The sequence below is a fragment of the Equus quagga genome, chromosome 18, assembly GCF_021613505.1.
Source record: "Equus quagga isolate Etosha38 chromosome 18, UCLA_HA_Equagga_1.0, whole genome shotgun sequence".
NCBI lineage: Eukaryota > Metazoa > Chordata > Mammalia > Perissodactyla > Equidae > Equus > Equus quagga.
The window spans coordinates 15,293,315-15,312,661 of NC_060284.1; the positions used below are offsets into that span (position 1 = coordinate 15,293,315).

Sequence of the window (19,347 nt, forward strand, 5' to 3'; positions counted from 1 at the left end):
AATCGATTTTTTCATAGAATATCCAAACACTTGGCCCTGTCCACTTCTCATTCTTGTCATTGTCAAAGGCGAACAACTGTAACATAACAAGGTCCAAAGGAAGATATTTTAGAAAATAACTCGTAATAGTTCCGTGTGTTGGGTACCTCTTGGAAACTAGATGAAAGACTGTGTGTCTGTACATGACTCTCTGGAATTCAAGTTTGAGTGGGCTGGCTGGAGAAGAATGCTCTGAAGGCTTGTAAGGTGACTGTTGACAGAGCCCAGGGAAAATGGCAGACGATCCTCATTCTTACCTCAGCTCCCACACTTCTGCCAGTCTTCTCAGGGCTTAAATTTTTCAAACAATTCTGTGGCTCCTCACTCATATAAATAGACATGCAGAAATAATCCAGATTAGTTCTGATTCTTTAGTACAATAATATATTTTGACAAATTACTTGGGGAAAAAGTACAAATTACAAAACCAATGCATGATCTATCTAAAAAATTAGTAAGTTAGAGACAAGCCAAAGGAGAAAATCAAAATCCTGTAGTTCTCCTGTCTGGAGTTAACCAATGAAAATGTTGATGCATATCCCAGTCTTTCTTCTATGCATGCACAAAATTACATATTTGGTTTCTTTCAAAATTGGGATCACACAGTCAATGCAGTTGGTAACTTGCTTTTTAAAAAATTAACACTGAGGGGCCGGCCCTGTGGCCTAGTGGTTTGTGCGCTCTGCTTCGGTGAATCACAAACTTTAATGCTTGCATATTTTTCCATTACATGAAATTACCATAATTTATCTTTTGTTGGATACTTAGGTTGTCCTAAATTTTCAATAATATACTATTATCTATCAATAATATGCTAATGATCTTTTACATAAATACTCCACCTACATCTTTGTTGGTGGCTAAGTGGTGCTTCTCCCAAGCCGGGCTCTAGAGCAACCTCTCTTCCAGGCTGGGCTGGAGGTCAAAGGAGGGAGAGAGAGTGAGAGTGACTGCCTGGGCACTGCCCTGGTGTTCTGGAGAGAAGCCTGGCCCTGGCTTCCCTCATCAGAGGACTCAATGTCTTTTCAACCCTGGTGACCACATTGCTGTTTGCAGGAGAGAGAGTTAGAGATGTGCGTGACATGTGACGCAGGCGTTTTTAATTTGCACATCGCTAAACCAGGCCCAGCTGTTTCATGCAATTACACTGAGCAGCTTTGTTCCCAACTACACAGACCAGTGTCTTGGCCGGGCTCTGAGATCCCAAGGAACATGGCTTGTCTTTAATAGGAAATGCATTCATTTAACATTTGTGAGGCAAGAGAAATATTTGTTCATTCTTTCTTGAACCCACCCCCGACCCCACCCACAACCCAGCAAATATATTCTAAGCTCCATGAGGGCAGGCAAAGTGTCTGCTTTGTGTGCCGTTGCGTCCTCAGTGCCTAGCACATTGCCTGGCACAGAGCAGATAATCAATAAATATTTGATGAGTAAAGAAAACATAAAGTGAAAATATCTCAATCCAACTACCAATTGGGTCTTGGCCCTGCTTTGTTCTAAGCAGAGCTGGGGCCGTGGAGCTTTACTTCTTCCATCCTTTTGGGTGGCCTGGGGAGCAGTGATAGAAGAGTCTGTATCTGACACAGGTACTATTGTATGGGGACTGTATTTTTTCTGGGCTGAGACTTGGTTAGCCTTATGCAGCTACAGAATCTTTAGGCCTGCACTTTGATACATTATTCCCCCAGGAAATGAACCCAAGGGAAAGAACCATTTCCCAAGGGATCTGTGTGGACTGCAAGATCCTGATCCTTTTAGTGGCAACAAACCACCTTGGAATCCTTCACTAGTGGATGCTGTTGTATTAAAACTTTTAGAAACATTTTAAGCCTCAAGATATTGGACCATTGTGATGGATGGCCAGAAGTTTCTCTGATGGCTAGTTGCTGTGCTCGTGGAAATAGCCTCAATGAATGAAAAATAATACAATTTTATTCATTCCGACACTTACTGAATACATCCTAGGTGTCAGCTTTGTACTGAGAATTAGAAATAAGGGAAAAAGAAGAGATGCTCATAGATATGCAGATAAATGCATAATTATCATTCAGTGTGGTAAGTGATATAACTGGGTCTGGACAGAGGGCTGTGGGAGCACAGAAGAGGGAGCAACTTGCTAATTTCTCTCCGTGAAGTCAGGGAAAGTTTCATGGAGGAGAGCCCATTTTAGCACGGAGTTTGAGAGATGGAAAGGAGTTTGTCAGGCTGAGAAAGGGGGGAACAGGGGTTCAAGACACAGAGAGTCATATAAGCCAAAGCTCAGAAGGGCATGGTGCATCTGGGCAGGTGAGGCCTTCACAGCGCTTGGAACATGGGGTATTTATAGGGGAGATGAAATTGTAGAGATGGACTTCAGACGCATCATCAAGGAACCAGCTAAGGGGTTTGTACTTTGTTGTGTAGGTAATGAGGGTTTTGATGAGGGACATTTATCCTTCAACCGTTAGTATCATCAGGCCAATTGAAAACATTTCTTCTGATAACAGTCCAATAAGAAGACCAAGAAGACTTATTTTTCTTTCCATTTGGGTTTAGGCTTTGTTCTAGCTTCTTGTAATCCTGGTGGCGTAATGATCCAAGCCTCCCTTCATTTTTTAGTTTCACCTTTTGTTCATTTATTTCTTATTGTTTTTATATCCAGGGTGTTTTCATCCTGTCTTCATTTCTCTCTCCTGCAGCTGTTTATTTGGAAGTCAAAGCCAGGCTCAGTGATTAGACCAGTTCTAATATGTAGCTGGGACCATTTATGGAATTTATTCCACAAGATGATCTCTTTAACATCCTGGGTGGTCAGGAAATGGACGCATGAGACCAAAGTCTACATTGTTGTTGTTAATTCTTAGTGGTAGTGTAGAAGAGGACTCATTTTCTCAAAGTCCTTAGAAAATTTCATTGCTTTTTGGAATATTTTAGCCAAGTTAAGGCTAGAGTGAGAAATGCAGAAAACAGAATACGAAATAGAAGACATTTGTATCATTGTAGTTACTAAGCAGAAAATTCTAAAAGTCACATTTCAGAACAATATCATATACCTTGTGTGAATTAATATCAGATACTCTAAATTCGTTTTTAAAAACTGTTTGTCTATACTTTAACTTATCTATAATTTATTTGCATAAATGAACTTTAGTTTTTTCATTGAAATATACAAATGTGTGTTGGCTTTGAATTTACTATTCCCAAAAGTAAGAAAAGGTCAGTTATTAATATCAATTTGTCTTCTCTTGGGTCATTCTACTTGTGCACGTTTGACTTACCATAAAAGTTATCATTTTTGTAGTTTTGATGTCAGTTTGAATTCAGAGGATTCATATGTCTGCATCAATGTTTCTGCTATTGTTCATTTGTTTTTGTCAGTATTTTGCAAAATAATGTCATTTTGTGAAAAGTGAAATGAATATCATGTAGCATAGTTGGTTAAGTTAAACAACTATAGGTAACTGCGAAAATGGCTATCAATTGATTTTCCTGTTTTGTTTGTTTTGCAGGTGACAATGGCCAACATTGGAATAAATGGAAATCATTCTCTGGAGACCTGTGAAACAACGCTGTTTGCTCTCCGAATGGCAACATGGAATCAAATCTTAGATCCCTGGGTGTATATTCTTCTACGGAAGGCTGTCCTTAAGAATCTCTACAAGCTTGCCAGACGCTGTTGTGGAGTGCACGTCATCAGCTTGCATGTTTGGGAGCTGAGCTCCATTAAAAATTCCTTAAAGGTTGCTGCTATTTCTGAGTCACCAGTCGCAGAGAAAATAAATCAGCAAGCACCCAGTTTAATAGGGCAGTAAGTCATTGTAGATCTAGGAGACAATTTAAAAAGTTTTGGCAATATGTCAGTTAATTAAATACATATATAAAGCCTAACTGGAAAATTCAGACCTCAGCAGGTAGTATGGGGGCAATTTTGTTAGAGTTGGCTTTTGAAATTTGTTAAATTTACTGTTTAATTGCACATTTTCACTTGCTTTTGTCAACTGGATGTAATCACAATGAAATAGTGCCCCATGGGAGTCAAAGTGAAAGCAATTTGGGGCTTATCTGTGTTAGTCATGCTTTCAGGACAGACTCTGTTGAAGCCTAAAGCATTTACTTGGCCTATTTGCCAAAGTTCTTCTTAACGCTACCTGCACAGTGAAATGGCTATTTGGGGGTCATTGCTCTGCAGCTGCTCTGTATAGACTAGGCTCAATGAAATGGAGTGCCCTCATCTTTTGATCTGGCCTATTTTACCCCTCATCATGTAGCCTCAATCAATATGCATGTGGTCATGCCCCATAGGATTCACTGTGGCTTGTTATAATGACCTCTGCATACCGCGGGTCTGACTGTTGGCTTGCCTGATCTTACGAGCCTGTTTAGAATGAGCCCGTTCTTGTCATATTTGACAAATATGGTTGCTTATATTTACTATTATGAAGGTCAATTTTTGTTTGAAGGGTTTATTTGGTCAGTCATGATTTGCACAGTTTTCAAGTAATCCTCTTTTGCTCTGAAAATTCTAGTGCATTATGCACAATAAGTAATTTTTAGAGAAGCAAAGGCTCTATCTCACCACATGTAGAGACGACTGGCAGTTCCCAAGAAGCTCTGCCATGGACAATGCAAACAAACAGGACTTGACCCCAGTGGTGGGCGTCAAGAGCATGGCCAAAGGTATTTTACTTTGAGCCGTCATTTCCGTGTCAAAGAAGAAAAGAAACACAATCTGTATATAATAGTCAAAGACTATCTGTAGCTGGTGTGTTTTTGCTTTCCATTTACACACACACACAAAGACCCACACATATACACCCCCCCCACACACATATATACACACTACAAAAGGGATTAAAAATTTCTGTTGATAGTGGGCTCATTAAATCTGTAAAATGGCATCTTCTAAAGCCTGTGCTACCAGTGTCAATGGGATGATTGGCAATTAGCCAGGCACTGGGAGATCATTATAATGGTTAACCAAGAGATAATCATCTCTCCTAATATTTCCCAATAATACTTTAGACTTTGCTTGTTTGTATAATTCAACCCAAAGAATTTTGTAATCATCCAAAGTGTCCTGGTCCATCAGAACATAGGGCAGGTAGTTCTGCTTTATTATAGGGAAATGCATGTCTTTAAAAGAGTTCATTGCCTTCAAAAACTGGGGTCCATTTTAAAATTAATCTTCCCTGAGAGACTGATTTCAGATTCTCCAGGAAAGCTGTACAGTTCAACTAGACTTAAATTATTATGTTCACAAATGTTTGCTTTAGACTGGTAATTTACATTGGAAGTCATTGTTAACTTTTGTGAATGTTGGTAAATTCTCATGAATAAATTAAAATAAATTAAGCAAATAGCCTCATTGAAGATTTAAAGGCAGCCATTTTTCCAGTGAATTTAAAGAAGGAAAACACACGTACACACGCTGGCTCATGATATTCCTAATTTAGGACCAATAAATGATTAATCACACAATTTTAGGTTATTCTCAAATATAGAGCCCATAGTAGACGCTCGAAAAATACTTGCCAAATTAAATTACAGACTAAGATTTCTTGGTGCAAAATGAGCATGGAATTGTAAAGTGTTTGTGCATTTTAATTTAAACTGACAATTACGTGTTGTTTATTGTGACGTATATGTTTATAAGTATACACATATATGCACATATATGTGTGTGTGTATAAATCCAGTGTATATGCTTAAAAAAAATGGCCATTACAATTTGTGATTGCTGTTACATTTCATAAATGTTGTCAGTGTTTCAAGAGCCTTAAAGCCCAGAAGAACTTTTAGATGGTTTTAGAGGACATGTCTGTTTCTCACAGCTACTTAAGAGTGTTGATGTCCTGTAAACTGAGGCACAAAGAACCAAAGCTCCATCCTTCCTCATGCTAGGTAGGATGCTCCAGCGATCACATCTTTGTATTGTGACCTGGGAGAAGCACAGAGGAGAAACTCTCATCTAGAGTTCCAAGCCTCTTCTCCTTGAAGCTTCTAACTGAATGGCAGAATTGTTGCTTCTTTGTCACAATGTCACCCTGGCCGTGTGTATCTTGAGGAGATATTGTGACATGATCATGTACGGGAGTGCATGAGTATGCAGTGTTTGGAGAGTAACAGGGGGGTCACTCTGTGAGTATCCTGGAAGGATGATCTGTATTATCTGGGCATAGGTTTGGGGCAACTAAATGGTTTTATGATGATGTCTCCCCAACAAGTAGGCACTAAAAATTGAAAAGAAATTTAGTAAAAGAATATCAATTTACATTGTTTTAGACTTTTCACCCAACAAAAAAAAATAAAGTGAACACAACGATATGCATATCTGACTTCAGAATTTTATTTCTGTTATTATACATATTTCAGTGTAGTTGGGCAATTTATTGTGTAAAGAATAATAGAGCGGAGCATCCACCAATAACTTTCATATAAATGTTCAAAACGAAAGTGTGTTTGTCCAGATTACTGGAAATAAGTGGTACAAATAGTGTTCAACAAGTTTACCAATTTTTAAGTTTTAAAGTCTATTTTAAAATTCATAATTAGACCATCAGAGTAACTGAGTTTCTCTTCTCTTTGGGTAAAGTGTCTAAGCAACTTCACATACTATTTGATCATATTATTTCTCAGGAAATATGTTATTCTGGGCAAATGACTTGAAAATGCCAGGCTTTTTCTCATGTTGGTGAATTGTTAAAAGAATGAGACTGGAAAAAAAGCCAACCCAACAGCACATGGGTGTTTATGATTACGCGTACAAAGACGGATAGTGCTGACTCATGATTAGCTGTGGATGCATCCCAAAACATGACTTTTTACTGATGGATTTAACTAGGTGGTAGAAACAGACTCTTTTAATTTTTTTCTAAAGGCAGAAGTTTGCTTCTAATTATCTGTATTGCTGAAGTGGAAAATACTTAAAAGTTAACAGACAGACGCACAGGCACACAGACACACACAGATATATCTGTCTTATCTAACAAGTGGCTCTGTTTACTCATTTTCGGACTTAAGAAGAAAAATCTGCTTTAGTTTTGGGTCTAATCTGAGTTTTGAAATCCCAATAAAAGCATTTGTTAATCACATACAGTGAACTTTTTATGGAACTTGTTGCTAGCTAGCTTCATCTAGCTAGTACCATCCTTGCTCCAAACTAATGAACTGTTTAAGGTCACAATAGAAAGGATGGGAATGTCCACTTTCTTACTTCGTCTGGGTGTCAGAGTATTTTACCACCTGGTGAATAGTGTTGGACTTCAGCCTGTTACTGACACATTTTAACAATAGGTGAAATGTGTTATGTGAATAAGTGTATTTTGTGCTCTTCATCCTTGTTGAACTGTATAAGAGATTAAATTGTGATATGTATATTTTGTTGCTTGCATCAATATGCAACTAATGTAATTTTAGTGCTTGGACTAGTTTAAAACTTCAAACAAATGATTTTGTAATAAACTTGGACTAGTGTTTATCAAGAGTGGTCCTTTTTCAGGCAGGTCATCATATAAAACTTGGAACTCTTGAACCCAAGATGGGAACAGTTTCAACTTGTTTTCCCTTATTCCCTGTTGCTCTCCCTTTTCTGCTCACACTTCTGTGACATCTGCTTTCTTTCTTTGTCCTGTGCCTCACCTTACCTAGGCAGATCATAATTCTGATGGGAATCTGATCATTTCCCAAACAGAGTGGGCTAGGTGTGTCGGTCAGGATAGCTGAGGTATGTCTGTGAGAACAAACAACCCCCAAATTTCAGTGCTGTAAACCCACAAAGGTTTGGATCTCACCTGGGCCTCTTGTCCACTCAGAAAGGAGCTCCGCTCATTGCAATCACTCAGAGACCTCAGGTGACAAAGCAGCCGCCATCTTCTCTGTTGCTTGTTTGCCATCCTACAGGGAAAAAACACAGCAGGGTGAACCATGTGCTGGCTGTTAGGGCTTCCACCTGGAGGTAATACGTATTACTTTTGCTCACACATCTCTGGCCAAAGCAAGTGATATGGCCCTACTAACTTTAAGGGGGCAGGTAAGAGAATACTAGGATATGCACAGGAGGAGAATTGAAAATAATTGGTGGGCAGCACTAATAATTTCCATGTTAGTGAATTTTTTCCTCATGCTTCCCTTCCTAATAGCCTTCCGCCTGGAACCATGCTTAAAAGACATTATCTAGGAACATCATGGGATGAAAACATTTAGGACTCATTCCTCTATCTTGTAATCTATAAAGATAAGGTAGAATGAATGTCACATGTATGCCACATGCTTTTTGCAGTTAATAGGAATTTTAGATGACAAAAACACTATAAAATACAAAGTGAAAAACTTGGTTCCTAAAAATGCAGGAAACGAGACCTCTCTGTACCATGCCCACGCATCGCCAGTTGCAGCATTGTCTGAAACAGTTGCTTTTCTGATAAATGAGGGTGTTTGAAATGTATTTTTGCTTTTACACTTTCAGTCTCCTTCCTTTAGAATATGTTCACCTTGATGTAGCCTGTCCCATTGAATTCCATCAAACTGTCAGAAAACCTGAAATAGTATAATAGCACCAAAGTGAGATTAAACTACATTTCTTTTCTTTTTCTCCAAGGGAGAACAGTTCCTTCATTTTGAACCCAAACATGACAGTACTTGAAGTAAATCAGAAACCTGGATAAAGTTAAATCATAATAATGTTGAGATGCAAGTTCATATCTACCAAGTGTTTTGTTCAAATCTACTATAAGGAGTTATTGCAAAGAATTTCCGACAGGGCTGTCTTTCTGCCCTGCAAAAATATCAACTGAAAGCAATATGATATATAATTATGAGAAAGTAATTAGAAGGTTTTATGCCTCAAAAATCTCATATTTGCTAAAGTATATTTTTAGTTAATCTAGATAGCTTATGAAAGAATAATGAAAATACCAATATGTATTTATCTTACTCATAGCAAAGTAGAGGCAGAATTATTGAAATCTAAAGGAATTATAGTTTGGATTTGAAGTGTACTTTAAATTTCCACTTATAAAAGGAGATAAACTCAGTCTTAGAGTTTTGTATTTAATTTCATTTGAATTATTTTCAGCGTCTGATTGGTAAAACCCCAAATGAACAATTTGCAATCGTTAGTCCTTGAAGTGACACCTTTCTCATGTCAAATGAGGCAGTCCCACACTAGCACACACCTATGTAACTTTAGTTCTAAAGAATGAGCTCGTACTAGACATGCTGTTGTGTTCTGCAACTTTTTAATTTCAATAGTCCATGTTAGCACAGAATATTCTGTTTAGTAGCCAAATAGCACTACATAATATAAATGTGCCATAATTTAAAGAACACTTTTCCTGTTGAAGGAGAGTTGTTTCTGATTCCAGCTATTTCCCTCTCTCAAATAATGCTGTTCCAATATGCACAGCCTTATGCTTTTTCCGTGGTGTTTTGTGGAATTGCTGGTTAAGGCGTCTTCCTTCTCCATGTTGATATGTACCGCTGAATTGTGCAATGTGTACTCCTGTTCTCGTCTAAGAGAAAATGCCTGTTCCTAACATCATCTACCGTGTATCACAGCAATCTTTTTATTGTCACCCATCTGATTGGCAAAAATAAATCATATTTAAATCATACTTTGTTCTGTTACTTGTATTTCCCATTGCTAATGAAGCTGAGCATCTTTTCTTACTTTTATTAGTCATTTGCACTTCCTCTGTAAATTTCCTGTTCTTGACCTTTATCCGTTTTTAACATGTTATTTTTTCCTATTGACTTTCAGGAGGACTGTGTATATTAAGGACATTGTCTTAGTCAGCTTGGACTGTTATAACAAAGTGACATAGACTGAGTGGCTTAAACACCGGCAATTTATTTCTCACATTTCTGGAGACTAAGTCCAAGATCAAGGTGCCAGCCAATTAGGTACCTGATGAGAGCTCTTTTCCTAGCTATTTTCTTGCTGTATCCTCACATGGTGATGAAAAGAGAGAGAGAGAGACAGGGAAAGAGAGAAAACTCTCTGGTCTCTTTTTATAAGGACACAAATCCCATCATGAAGACTCCTCCCTCATGACCTCATCTAAACCTAACGACTTTCCAAAGGTCCCATCTCCAAATACTTCAAATTGGGGCATGAGGCTTAAATATGAATTTGCTCGGGGGGGGGGGGGACATAATTCAGTCCATAGCAAATATTAACCCTTTATTTTTTATATATGTTACAAAAACTTTTCTCTCAGGCTGCTATTTTCTACTGCATTGAAGGTGTCTTTCACCATACAGGAGTTCTACATTTTTACTTAGGCAGAACTAATCTTTTTTAGATTCTTTGTTTTCTTTCTTAATCAGAAAGACTTTCTGCCCTCAAAGATTATAAATATATCCCCCATGTCATTTTCTACAATTAGACATTTTTTTTTTTTTTTGAGGAAGATTAGCCCTGAGCTAACATCTGCCCCAATCCTCCTCTTTTTGCTGAGGAAGACTGGCCCTGAGCTAACATCCATGCCCATCTTCCTCTACTTTATATGTGGGATGCCTACCACAACATGGTGTGCCAAGCAGTGCCATGTCTGCACCCGGGATCCGAACTGGCGAACCCCGGGCTTCTGAGAAGCGGAATGTGCGAACTTAACTTCTGCGCCATTGGGCCGGACCCTAGAGTTTTGTTTTTTATCTTTAGATTTTGTAGTTTTCATGGAATTCAATTCTTTGTGTGTCATGTAAGATAGGGATCTAACTTGATTTTGTAGTTTTCATGGAATTCAATTCTTTGTGTGACATGTAAGATAGGGATCTAACTTTGTTTAATCAAAATGTGTAACCAATAGACCCAACATGACAGCAATTTGAGCAAAAAAATTTTTTAGTTATATTTTTGAAGTCTTAAGTAGATTTCCATTAGGCTTTTTCAAATACTGGACCTAGCTCACTTGGTCTCTTGTTATTAACTCGGACTTGGAAACACTAACCTAGACCACACAATAACAAAAGTAATACTATGCCTAGTATTCAACAATGACAGTAAGACCTATCACCAGCAGGATTGTTTTTCTAGTAAAGAGTATAATTTTTCTTTTTTTATTGAGGTAACACTGGTTTATAACATTATATAAGTTTCAGGTATGCATCATTATATTTCCACTTCTGTATAGACTGCATCATGTTCGTCCCCCGAAGACTAATTACCATCCATCACCAAACACAGGTGCCCTAATTATCCCTTTTACCCTCCTCCCTCCTCTCATCCCCTCTGATAACCATCAATCTATTGAATGTATCTATGTGTTTGTTTGTTGTTGTTGTTACTGTTTTTATCTTCCACTTATAAGTGAGATCATATGGTATTTGACTTTCTCCATCTGACATATTTCACTTAGCATAATTCCCCCAAGGTCCATTCATATTGTTGCAAATGGCAAGATTTCAGCTTGTTTTTTTATACCTCAGTAGCATTCCATTGTGTCTGTATACTACATCCTCTTTATCCATTCATCCCTTGATGGGCACTTAAGTTATTTCCAAGTCTTGGCTATTGTGAATAATGCTGCAATCAACATACGAGTGCATATATCTTGACCCATTTGTGTTTTCATGTTCTTTGCACAAATACCCCGAAGTGGAACAGCATATGTTAGTTCTATTCTTATTTTTTTTAGGAATCTCCATACTGTTTTCCATGGTGGCTGCACTAGTCTACATTCCCACCAGCAGTGTATGAAGATTCTGTTTTCTCCATATCCTCTCCAACATTTGCTATTTCTTGTCATTAATTATAACCATTATGATGGGTGTGAGGTGATATCTCATTGCAGTTTTGATTTGCAATTCCCTGATAATTAGTGATGTTGAACATCTTTTCATGTGCCTGTTAGCCATCTGCATATCTTCTTTGGAAAAATGGCTGTTCAGATCCTTTTCCCGTTTTTTAGTTGGGTTTTTCATTTTTTTGTTGTTGAGATATATGAGTTCTTTGTATATTTTGGATATTAACTCCTTATTAGATACATAATTTGCAAATATCTTCTCCCAGTTGTTAGGTTGTCTTTTCGTTTTGTTGATGGTTTCTTTTACTGTGCAGAAGCTTTCTAGTTTGATGTAGTCCCACTTGTTTATTTTTTTCTTTTGCTTCCCTTGCCTGGTGAGACATGGTATTCAAAAAGATACCACTAAGACCAGCATTGAAGAGTGTACTGCCTTTGTTTTCTTCTAGGAGTTTTATGGTTTCAGGTTTTACATTCAAGTTTTTTATCCGTTTTGAGTTAATTTTTGTGTATGGTGTAAGATAATGGTCTACTTTCATTCTTTTGCATGTGACTGTTCTGTTTTCTCAACACCTTGGTTCCCTTGTCGAAAATTAGCTGCCCATATATGTTTGAGTTTATTTCTGTGCTCTTGATTCCGTTCCATTGATCTGTGTGTCTGTTTTGGTGCCAGTACCATGCTGTTATGATTACTATAGCTTCGTAGTATATTTTGAAATCAGGGAGTGTGATATCGCCAGCTTTGTTCTTTTTTCTCAGGATTCTTCTGGCTATTTGGGATCTTCTGTTGTCCCATATATATTTTAGGATTCTTTGTTCTAGTTCTAGTGAAAAATATCGTTGACATTTTGATGGAGATTGCATTGAATCTGTAGATTGCTTTGGATAGTAGGGATATTTTAACAACTAATTCTTCCAATTCATGAGCATGATAGAGCTTTCCATTTATTTATGTTGACTTCAACTTCTTTCATCAATGTCTTATAGTTTTCAGAGTAAGGTCTTTCACCTCCTTGGTTAAGTTTATTTCTAGATATTTTATTCTTTTGCTGCAATTGTAAGTGGGGTTGTTTTCTTAATTTCTCTTTCTGATTGCTCATTATTAATGTATAGAAATGCAACAAATTTCTGTATATTAATTTTGTATCCTGTAACTTTACTGAACTCATTATTAATTCTAATAGTTTTTGGTGGAATATTTAGGGTTTTCCATATATAGTATCATATCATCTGCAAATAATGACAGTTTTACTTCTTCCTTTCCAATTTGGATCTCTTTTATTTCCTTTTCCTGCCTGAATGCTCTGGCTAGGACTTCCAATACTATGTTAAATAAGAGTGGTGAAAGCAGTCATTATTGTCTTGTTCCTCTTTTTAGAGGGATAGCTTTCTGTTTTTCACTGTTAAGTATGATGATAGCTATGGGTTTGTCATATATGGTCTTTATTATGTTGAGGTACTTTCCTTCTATGTCCATTTTATTCAGAGCTTTTATATGGATGCTCTATTTGTTGAATGCTTTCTCTGCATCTGTTGCGATGATCATGTAATTTTTATTCCTCGTTTTGTTAGTGTGGTGTATCATGTTGATTGATTTTCAGATGTCGAAACATCCCTGCATCCCTAGAATAAATCCCACTTGATCATGATGTACAATCTTTTTTTTTTTTTAGAGGAAGATCAGCCCTGAGCTATCTGTTGCCAATCCTCCTCTTTTTTTTTTGGCTGAGGAAGACTGGCCCTGAGCTAACATCCATGCCCATCTTCTTTTAGATTATATGTGGGATGCCTGCCACAGCATGGCTTGACAAGTGGTGTGGATGTCCACACCAGGGATCTGAACCTGTGAACCCCAGGTTGTCAAAGCAGAACGTGCGAACTTAACTGCTGTGCCACCAGCCTGGCCCCTGTACAATCTTTTTAATGTATTGCTGGATTCGATTTGCTAGTATTTGTTGAGGAGTTTTGCCTCTGTTCATCAGTGATATTGTCCCGTAATTTTCCTTTTTTGTGTTGACTTTGTCTTGTTTTGTCATCCCAACTTTATAGAATGAGTTAAGAAATGTCCTCTCCGCTTCAATTTTTTGGAAAAGCTTAAGAGGTATAGATGCTAAGTCTTCTTTGAATATTTGGTAGAATTCTTCAGGAAGGTCCTGGACTTTTGTTTTTTGAGAGGTTTTTGATTACTGTTTTGATCTCCTTACAAGTAATTAGTCTATTCAGATTCTCTATTTCTTCTTGTTCCAGTTTTGGAAGGTTGCATGATTCTAAGAATTTATCCATTTTTTCTAGATTATCCAATTTGTTGGCATACAGCTTTTCATAGTAGTCTCTATAAGCCTTTGTATTTCTGTGTGTCTATTGTAATTTCTCCTCTTTCATTTCTGATTTTGTTTGAGACTTTTCTTTTTTTTCCTGGTGAGTCCAGCTAAAGATTTGTGAATTTTGTTTATTTTTTCAAAGAACCAGCTCTTAATTTTGTTTTGTTTTTCTATTTTTTTCCATCTGCATTTTATTTATTTCTGCTCTGATTTTTATTCTTCTTTCCTCCTGCTGATTTGGGGCTTTGTTTACTCTTATTTTTCTAGTTCTTTCAGGTGTATTGTTAGATTGTTTATTTGAGATTTTCTTGTTTCTTATGGTAGGCCTCTATCGCTATAAACTTCCCTCCTAGTAATTCTTTTGCTGTATCCAGCAAATTTTGATGTGTTTTATTTTCATTTTCATTCATCTCCAGGTATTTTTTGATTTCTCCTTTGATTTTTTCCATTGACTCAACAGTAGTTTAGTAGCATTTTATTTAATATCCACATATTAGTGGTTTTTCCAGTTTTCTTCCTGTATTTGATTTCTAGTTTCATACCATTGTGATCAGAAAAGATGCTTGGTATTATTTCAATCTTCTTAAATTTATTGAGACTTGTTTTGTGGCTTAATATGTGATCTATCCTAGAATGTTCCATGCGCATTTGAAAAGAACGTATATTCTGCAGTTTTTGGATGGGATGCTCTGTATTTATTTACTAAGTCCATCTGGTCTAGTGTGCCATTTAATGCCAAATGTTTCCTTATTGATCTTCTGTTTGAATGATCTTTCCCTTTATGTAAGTGGAGTGTTAGAGTCTCCTACTGTTATTGTGTTACTGTCTATTTCTCCTTTTATGTCTCTTAATAATTACTTTACTTTGCCAATCATTCCCCTTTTTGCTTGAGGAAGATTGGCCCTGAGCCAACATCTTTGCCAATCTTTCTTGATTTTTCATGCGGGATGGCACCACAGCATGGCTTGATGAACAATGTGGGTCCAGGCCCAGGATCCAAGCCTTTGAACCTTAGGCTGCTGAAGTGGATGTGAGAACTTAACCACTAAACCACTAGACTGGCCCCTGGGTCTTGTTTTTTTAATCCATTCCGCTACCCTATATCTTTTGATTGGTTCATTTAGTCTACTGACATTTAAAGTAGCTGTTGATAAGTATGTACTTATTGTCAGTTTGTTACTTTTTTCTGGGTGTTTTGGCAGTTCTTCTCTGTTCCTTTCTTCTTCTCTTGCTCTTTTCTCTTGTGACTTGATGGCTTTCTTTATTCATATGTTTGGGTTCTTTTCTCTTAATTTTTTGTGTTATTATAGGTTTCTGGTTTGAGACTACCATGAGGTTTGTATATAGTAACCTATGTAAACAGCAATCTATATTTAGTTGATGGTCTCTTAAGTTTGACCTCTCACTAAAAGCTCAACACTTTTACTCTCCACCCCTCCCCAATTTGTTTTTGACATCACATTTAACCTCTTTTGTTTGTTTGTGTATCGTTCACCTCGTATATGGAGATAGATATTTTTAGTACTTTTGTCTTTCGACCTTCATAGTAGCTTTATAGGTGGTTGATTCACTTCCTTTGCAGTATATTTACCTTTACTAGTGATTTTTTTCTTTGATAATTTTCTTTTTCACATTTGTGGCCTTTTCTTTCCCACTTTAACAAGTTCCTTTAACATTTCTTGTAAGGCCAGTTTAGTGGTGAGAAAACGCTTTATGCCTCCTTCCATTCTGAATGATAACCTTGCAGGGTAGAGTATTCTTGGCTGTAGGTTTTTTCCTTTCAATACTTTGAATATATCATGCCACATTGCTCTAGCCAGTGAGGTTTCTGCTGAGAAGCCAGCTGATAGCCTTTTGGGGTTTTCTTTTATGTAGCTTGTTGCCTTTCTCTTGCAGCTTTAAGGCTTCTCTTTTTATCTTTAATTCTTGACATTTTAATTATAATATGTCTTGGTGTGGGCCTCTTTGGATTCATCTTGTTTGGTGCCCTACGTGCTTCCTGTACCTGGATGTTTGTTTCCTTCCTCAGATGAGGAAAGATTTCAGCTATTATTTATTGAAATAGGTTCTCTCTCTCCTCCTTTGTCTCTTTCTTCTCCTTCTGGGATACCTATAATGGTAATGTTAGTATGTTTGATGTAGACCCAGCAGTCCCTTAGACTCTCCTTGTTTTTTTTTAAATACTTTTTCCTGTTCAGCTTGGGTGATTTCCCCTACTCTTTCATCTGGATCACTGAGCCATTTTTCTGTGTCATCTACCCCACTGTTGATTCCCTCTAGTGAATTTTTCATTTCCACTATTGTGTTCTTCAGTGCTGATCGGTTCTTTTTTATATTTTCCACTTCTTTGTTGAAGTTCTCACCGTATTCATCTATTCTTCTCCCAAGATCAGTGAGCATCCTCATGGCTATTAGTTTGTACTCTTTATCAGATAGATTGTTTATCTTTGTTTTGTTTAGTCCTTTTTCTGAGGATTTGTCCTATTCCCTTATTTGGAATATATTCCTTTGTCTCCTCACTTTGCCTACTTCTCTATGCTTATATCTATGTATTAGCTAGATCAGTTGTGTCTCCTGATATCGGAAATGTGAGTTTTATGTAAGAGATGCCTTACGTGGCTGAGCAATGTGCTTCCCTATTATCACCCACTCAAAATGTTCTAGGATTGTCCCTTGTGTGGGCCTCATGTGCCCTTCTGTTGAGGCAGGGTTGCTTTTTCTATAACAGGGATAGCCTAGGCTGGTCCCTGGGCTGGCTGCTAGTAAAGCTCAGTTGTGTGCAGCTACTATGGTCACTTTATTGGGTGGGGCAAGCCCCAGTACGGCTGGCTGTAAGGTCTAACAGCACAGAATGAGTGCTGTTTTGTTGTTACGCAAGTTACTCCCCCAGTGTGGCTGGTTGTTAGACTCAGAGGTTCACAATTGCTTCAGGCCTCCAGTGCAGCTCTCTGCATCATGCAACTGTTGTGGGTTCTCTCAGGAGTGCAGATGGGTGGGGCCAGCCCCAGGAACACAGTGCACAATCTTTTCAGGTGTTGGTATGTAGGGCAGATTCCCTATGTGGCTGTTTCAGACGGCTGGCAGCACAAGTCTGCTGATGCAGATATGCCCCACCACCTGCAGGTCCCATGCATTCCACTAATGCGGGCTCACCTGTCTGTATGCCCTCCTACCCTGGGGTTGACCCGCTTGACCCGCAGCAGAGTTCCCATAGTTCCCATAGTTCCAACCTATGTGAGCACACAAGTTTGCTGCTGGCTTGGTGGTGGCAGGGACAGTGCCTGATTTGGGCTGCCTGTCCTGACTGTGCTTGATTAAATCAGTGCTCTAGTGGGCAGGGCAAACCCTTGTGCTCACAGGCTAGAGGAAGGAATCCAATGACATCTGCCAATGTCTGTGTCAGCACCACTGAACTAGGTCACAATAATAGCTGCTTCCAGTATCTCAGTCCCTGGTGGGGGGGCTCAGCTGCCTCCTGCCTCTCTGAGATGTGCTCAGTGCCTAACAAGTGAGTCTTTTTTTTTAGCAATGGACTATGTACTTTTCTTTTTGGTGTTTTTGTGTTGGTATCTGGAATGGGTAAATCTGTGCATGGCACTTTAAGAGCAGGTTTTTCTTTCTTTGAAGTTTGATAGTTTTTCCTGGGGTATTCTGTAATGGTTTTCAAAGCCAGGAAATCCAGGTATTGTGAGATCTTGCCTTGTGCTGAATCTAAAAGCTGGGATGCCTATTGTGGCATAGATCCCCCAGGAAAGGCTTGCTACCTTTGTGTTTGCTTCCAGTTGTGAAGCACGACAGGTAGAACGTGTTATTTTCCTCAGCAGAGGTGTATTTCTACCTCTCCCACCTGGTCAGTGTTGCCTCTTGTGTGGATTCCTTTTATCCAGTTTCTAGATCTCTCTCAGAGGTAACTGTTCCAGAGGTAGTTGTAGATTTATTATTTCCGGGGGCAGAGGTGAGTTCAGAGTCCGCTTACACTGCCATCTTCCCAACTACCCACACTCTTCTAATAATGATACTTCCATCTCCTTTTTGGCAACCCCCCAAGAATAAACTTTTATGCAATGTCATTTTCCTATTTTGCCAAATGTCTGAGTTTACTAACAATAGTTTCCAGATGGTTAAGTGGGTTAATTAGGAGGTGTATTAGTGTGCTAGAGGTACTATAACAAAGTACCACAGACTGAGTGGCTTAAACAATTTATTTATTTCCTCACAATTCTGGAGGCTGGAAGTCCAAGAACAAGGTGTCAGCAGGGTTGATTTCTTATGAGGCCTCTCTCCTTAGCTTTTACCTTTATCTTCACATGGTCTTTCTTCCATGTCTAATCTCTTCTGATAAGGACACCAGAAATACTGGTGTAGGTTGGTGGCCTCATTCAACCTTAATTACCTCTTTAACAGCCCTATCTCTAAATTCAGTCACTTTCTGAGGAACTAGGGGATAGAACTTCAACATACGCATTCTGGAGGGACACCATTCAGCCGATGACAAGTGTATAGTCTGTGATATTGAGGCAAAGTTCCAATAACTGGCTCACCCAGGGATTGAGTCTATTCCCTCAGGATTATTATCCAGTGGTTCTTAAACATTAGCATGAATTTCTTTTAAATGGAGGGCTTCCTAAATTAAATTGCTGGGCGTCAACCCAGTGACTGAATCAGTCCATCTTGGGTAGGACTAGAGGATTTACATTTCTAACAAGGTCCTGGGGAAGGTCCTAGGCAATGCTAGTCTGAGGAACACACTGAGAGTCACTGATCAACTAGGCTAAGCAGCCACAGATGGCATGATATGAAACATATTCATGAATAACAGTGATTTTTGATAATGCAAAATTGTAACACTATTTTTGTAGGAGCAATTTAATTCCTTTCCAAAATACTTTCTTTTGCTCCAACCCCAAACCAACTGGATTTGAAAAATGTAAGAGCTATGCAGAAAGGGGCTAGAAGAATGTGGGATGATATAGATTGACAGTAAAATTTATATGTACAAAAAGACAAAGCAGACATAAGTGAGGCCATGATTTAGTTGGCCACAAATCTCTTACTGATGTCGAAAGGACTTTTGTTTGTCCTGTAGACAGGCAAAATTCTCACAAATTTCCATTAAAGAAAAAGTACAAGGCTACTTGGATTAATTTTATATTTTCTTTTTGACACTTCCAATGTTTATAATCTTTGATCCTTGCATTTTCCACTCTTTCTTTAATCCAGTTGATCTTAAAATAATTTCCTACTCTAGTAACATAAATCTTTAG

At 38.1% G+C, this 19,347-nt stretch overlaps 1 protein-coding gene across 4 annotated transcripts in view; it reads left to right on the forward strand.

The window, feature by feature from the left end:
* The window catches only part of PTGFR (prostaglandin F receptor), a 48,588-nt gene extending 38,956 nt beyond the window's left edge, over positions 1-9,632 (forward strand). For all 4 annotated transcript variants that reach the window (XM_046645741.1, XM_046645740.1, XM_046645743.1 and 1 more), the window contains exon 3: positions 3,531-9,632. In XM_046645741.1, coding sequence (XP_046501697.1) covers positions 3,531-3,833 — 303 coding nt within the window. In that variant the 3' untranslated portion in view covers positions 3,834-9,632. The remainder of the gene's footprint in view (positions 1-3,530) is intronic.
* The last annotated feature ends 9,715 nt before the right edge of the window (positions 9,633-19,347 follow it).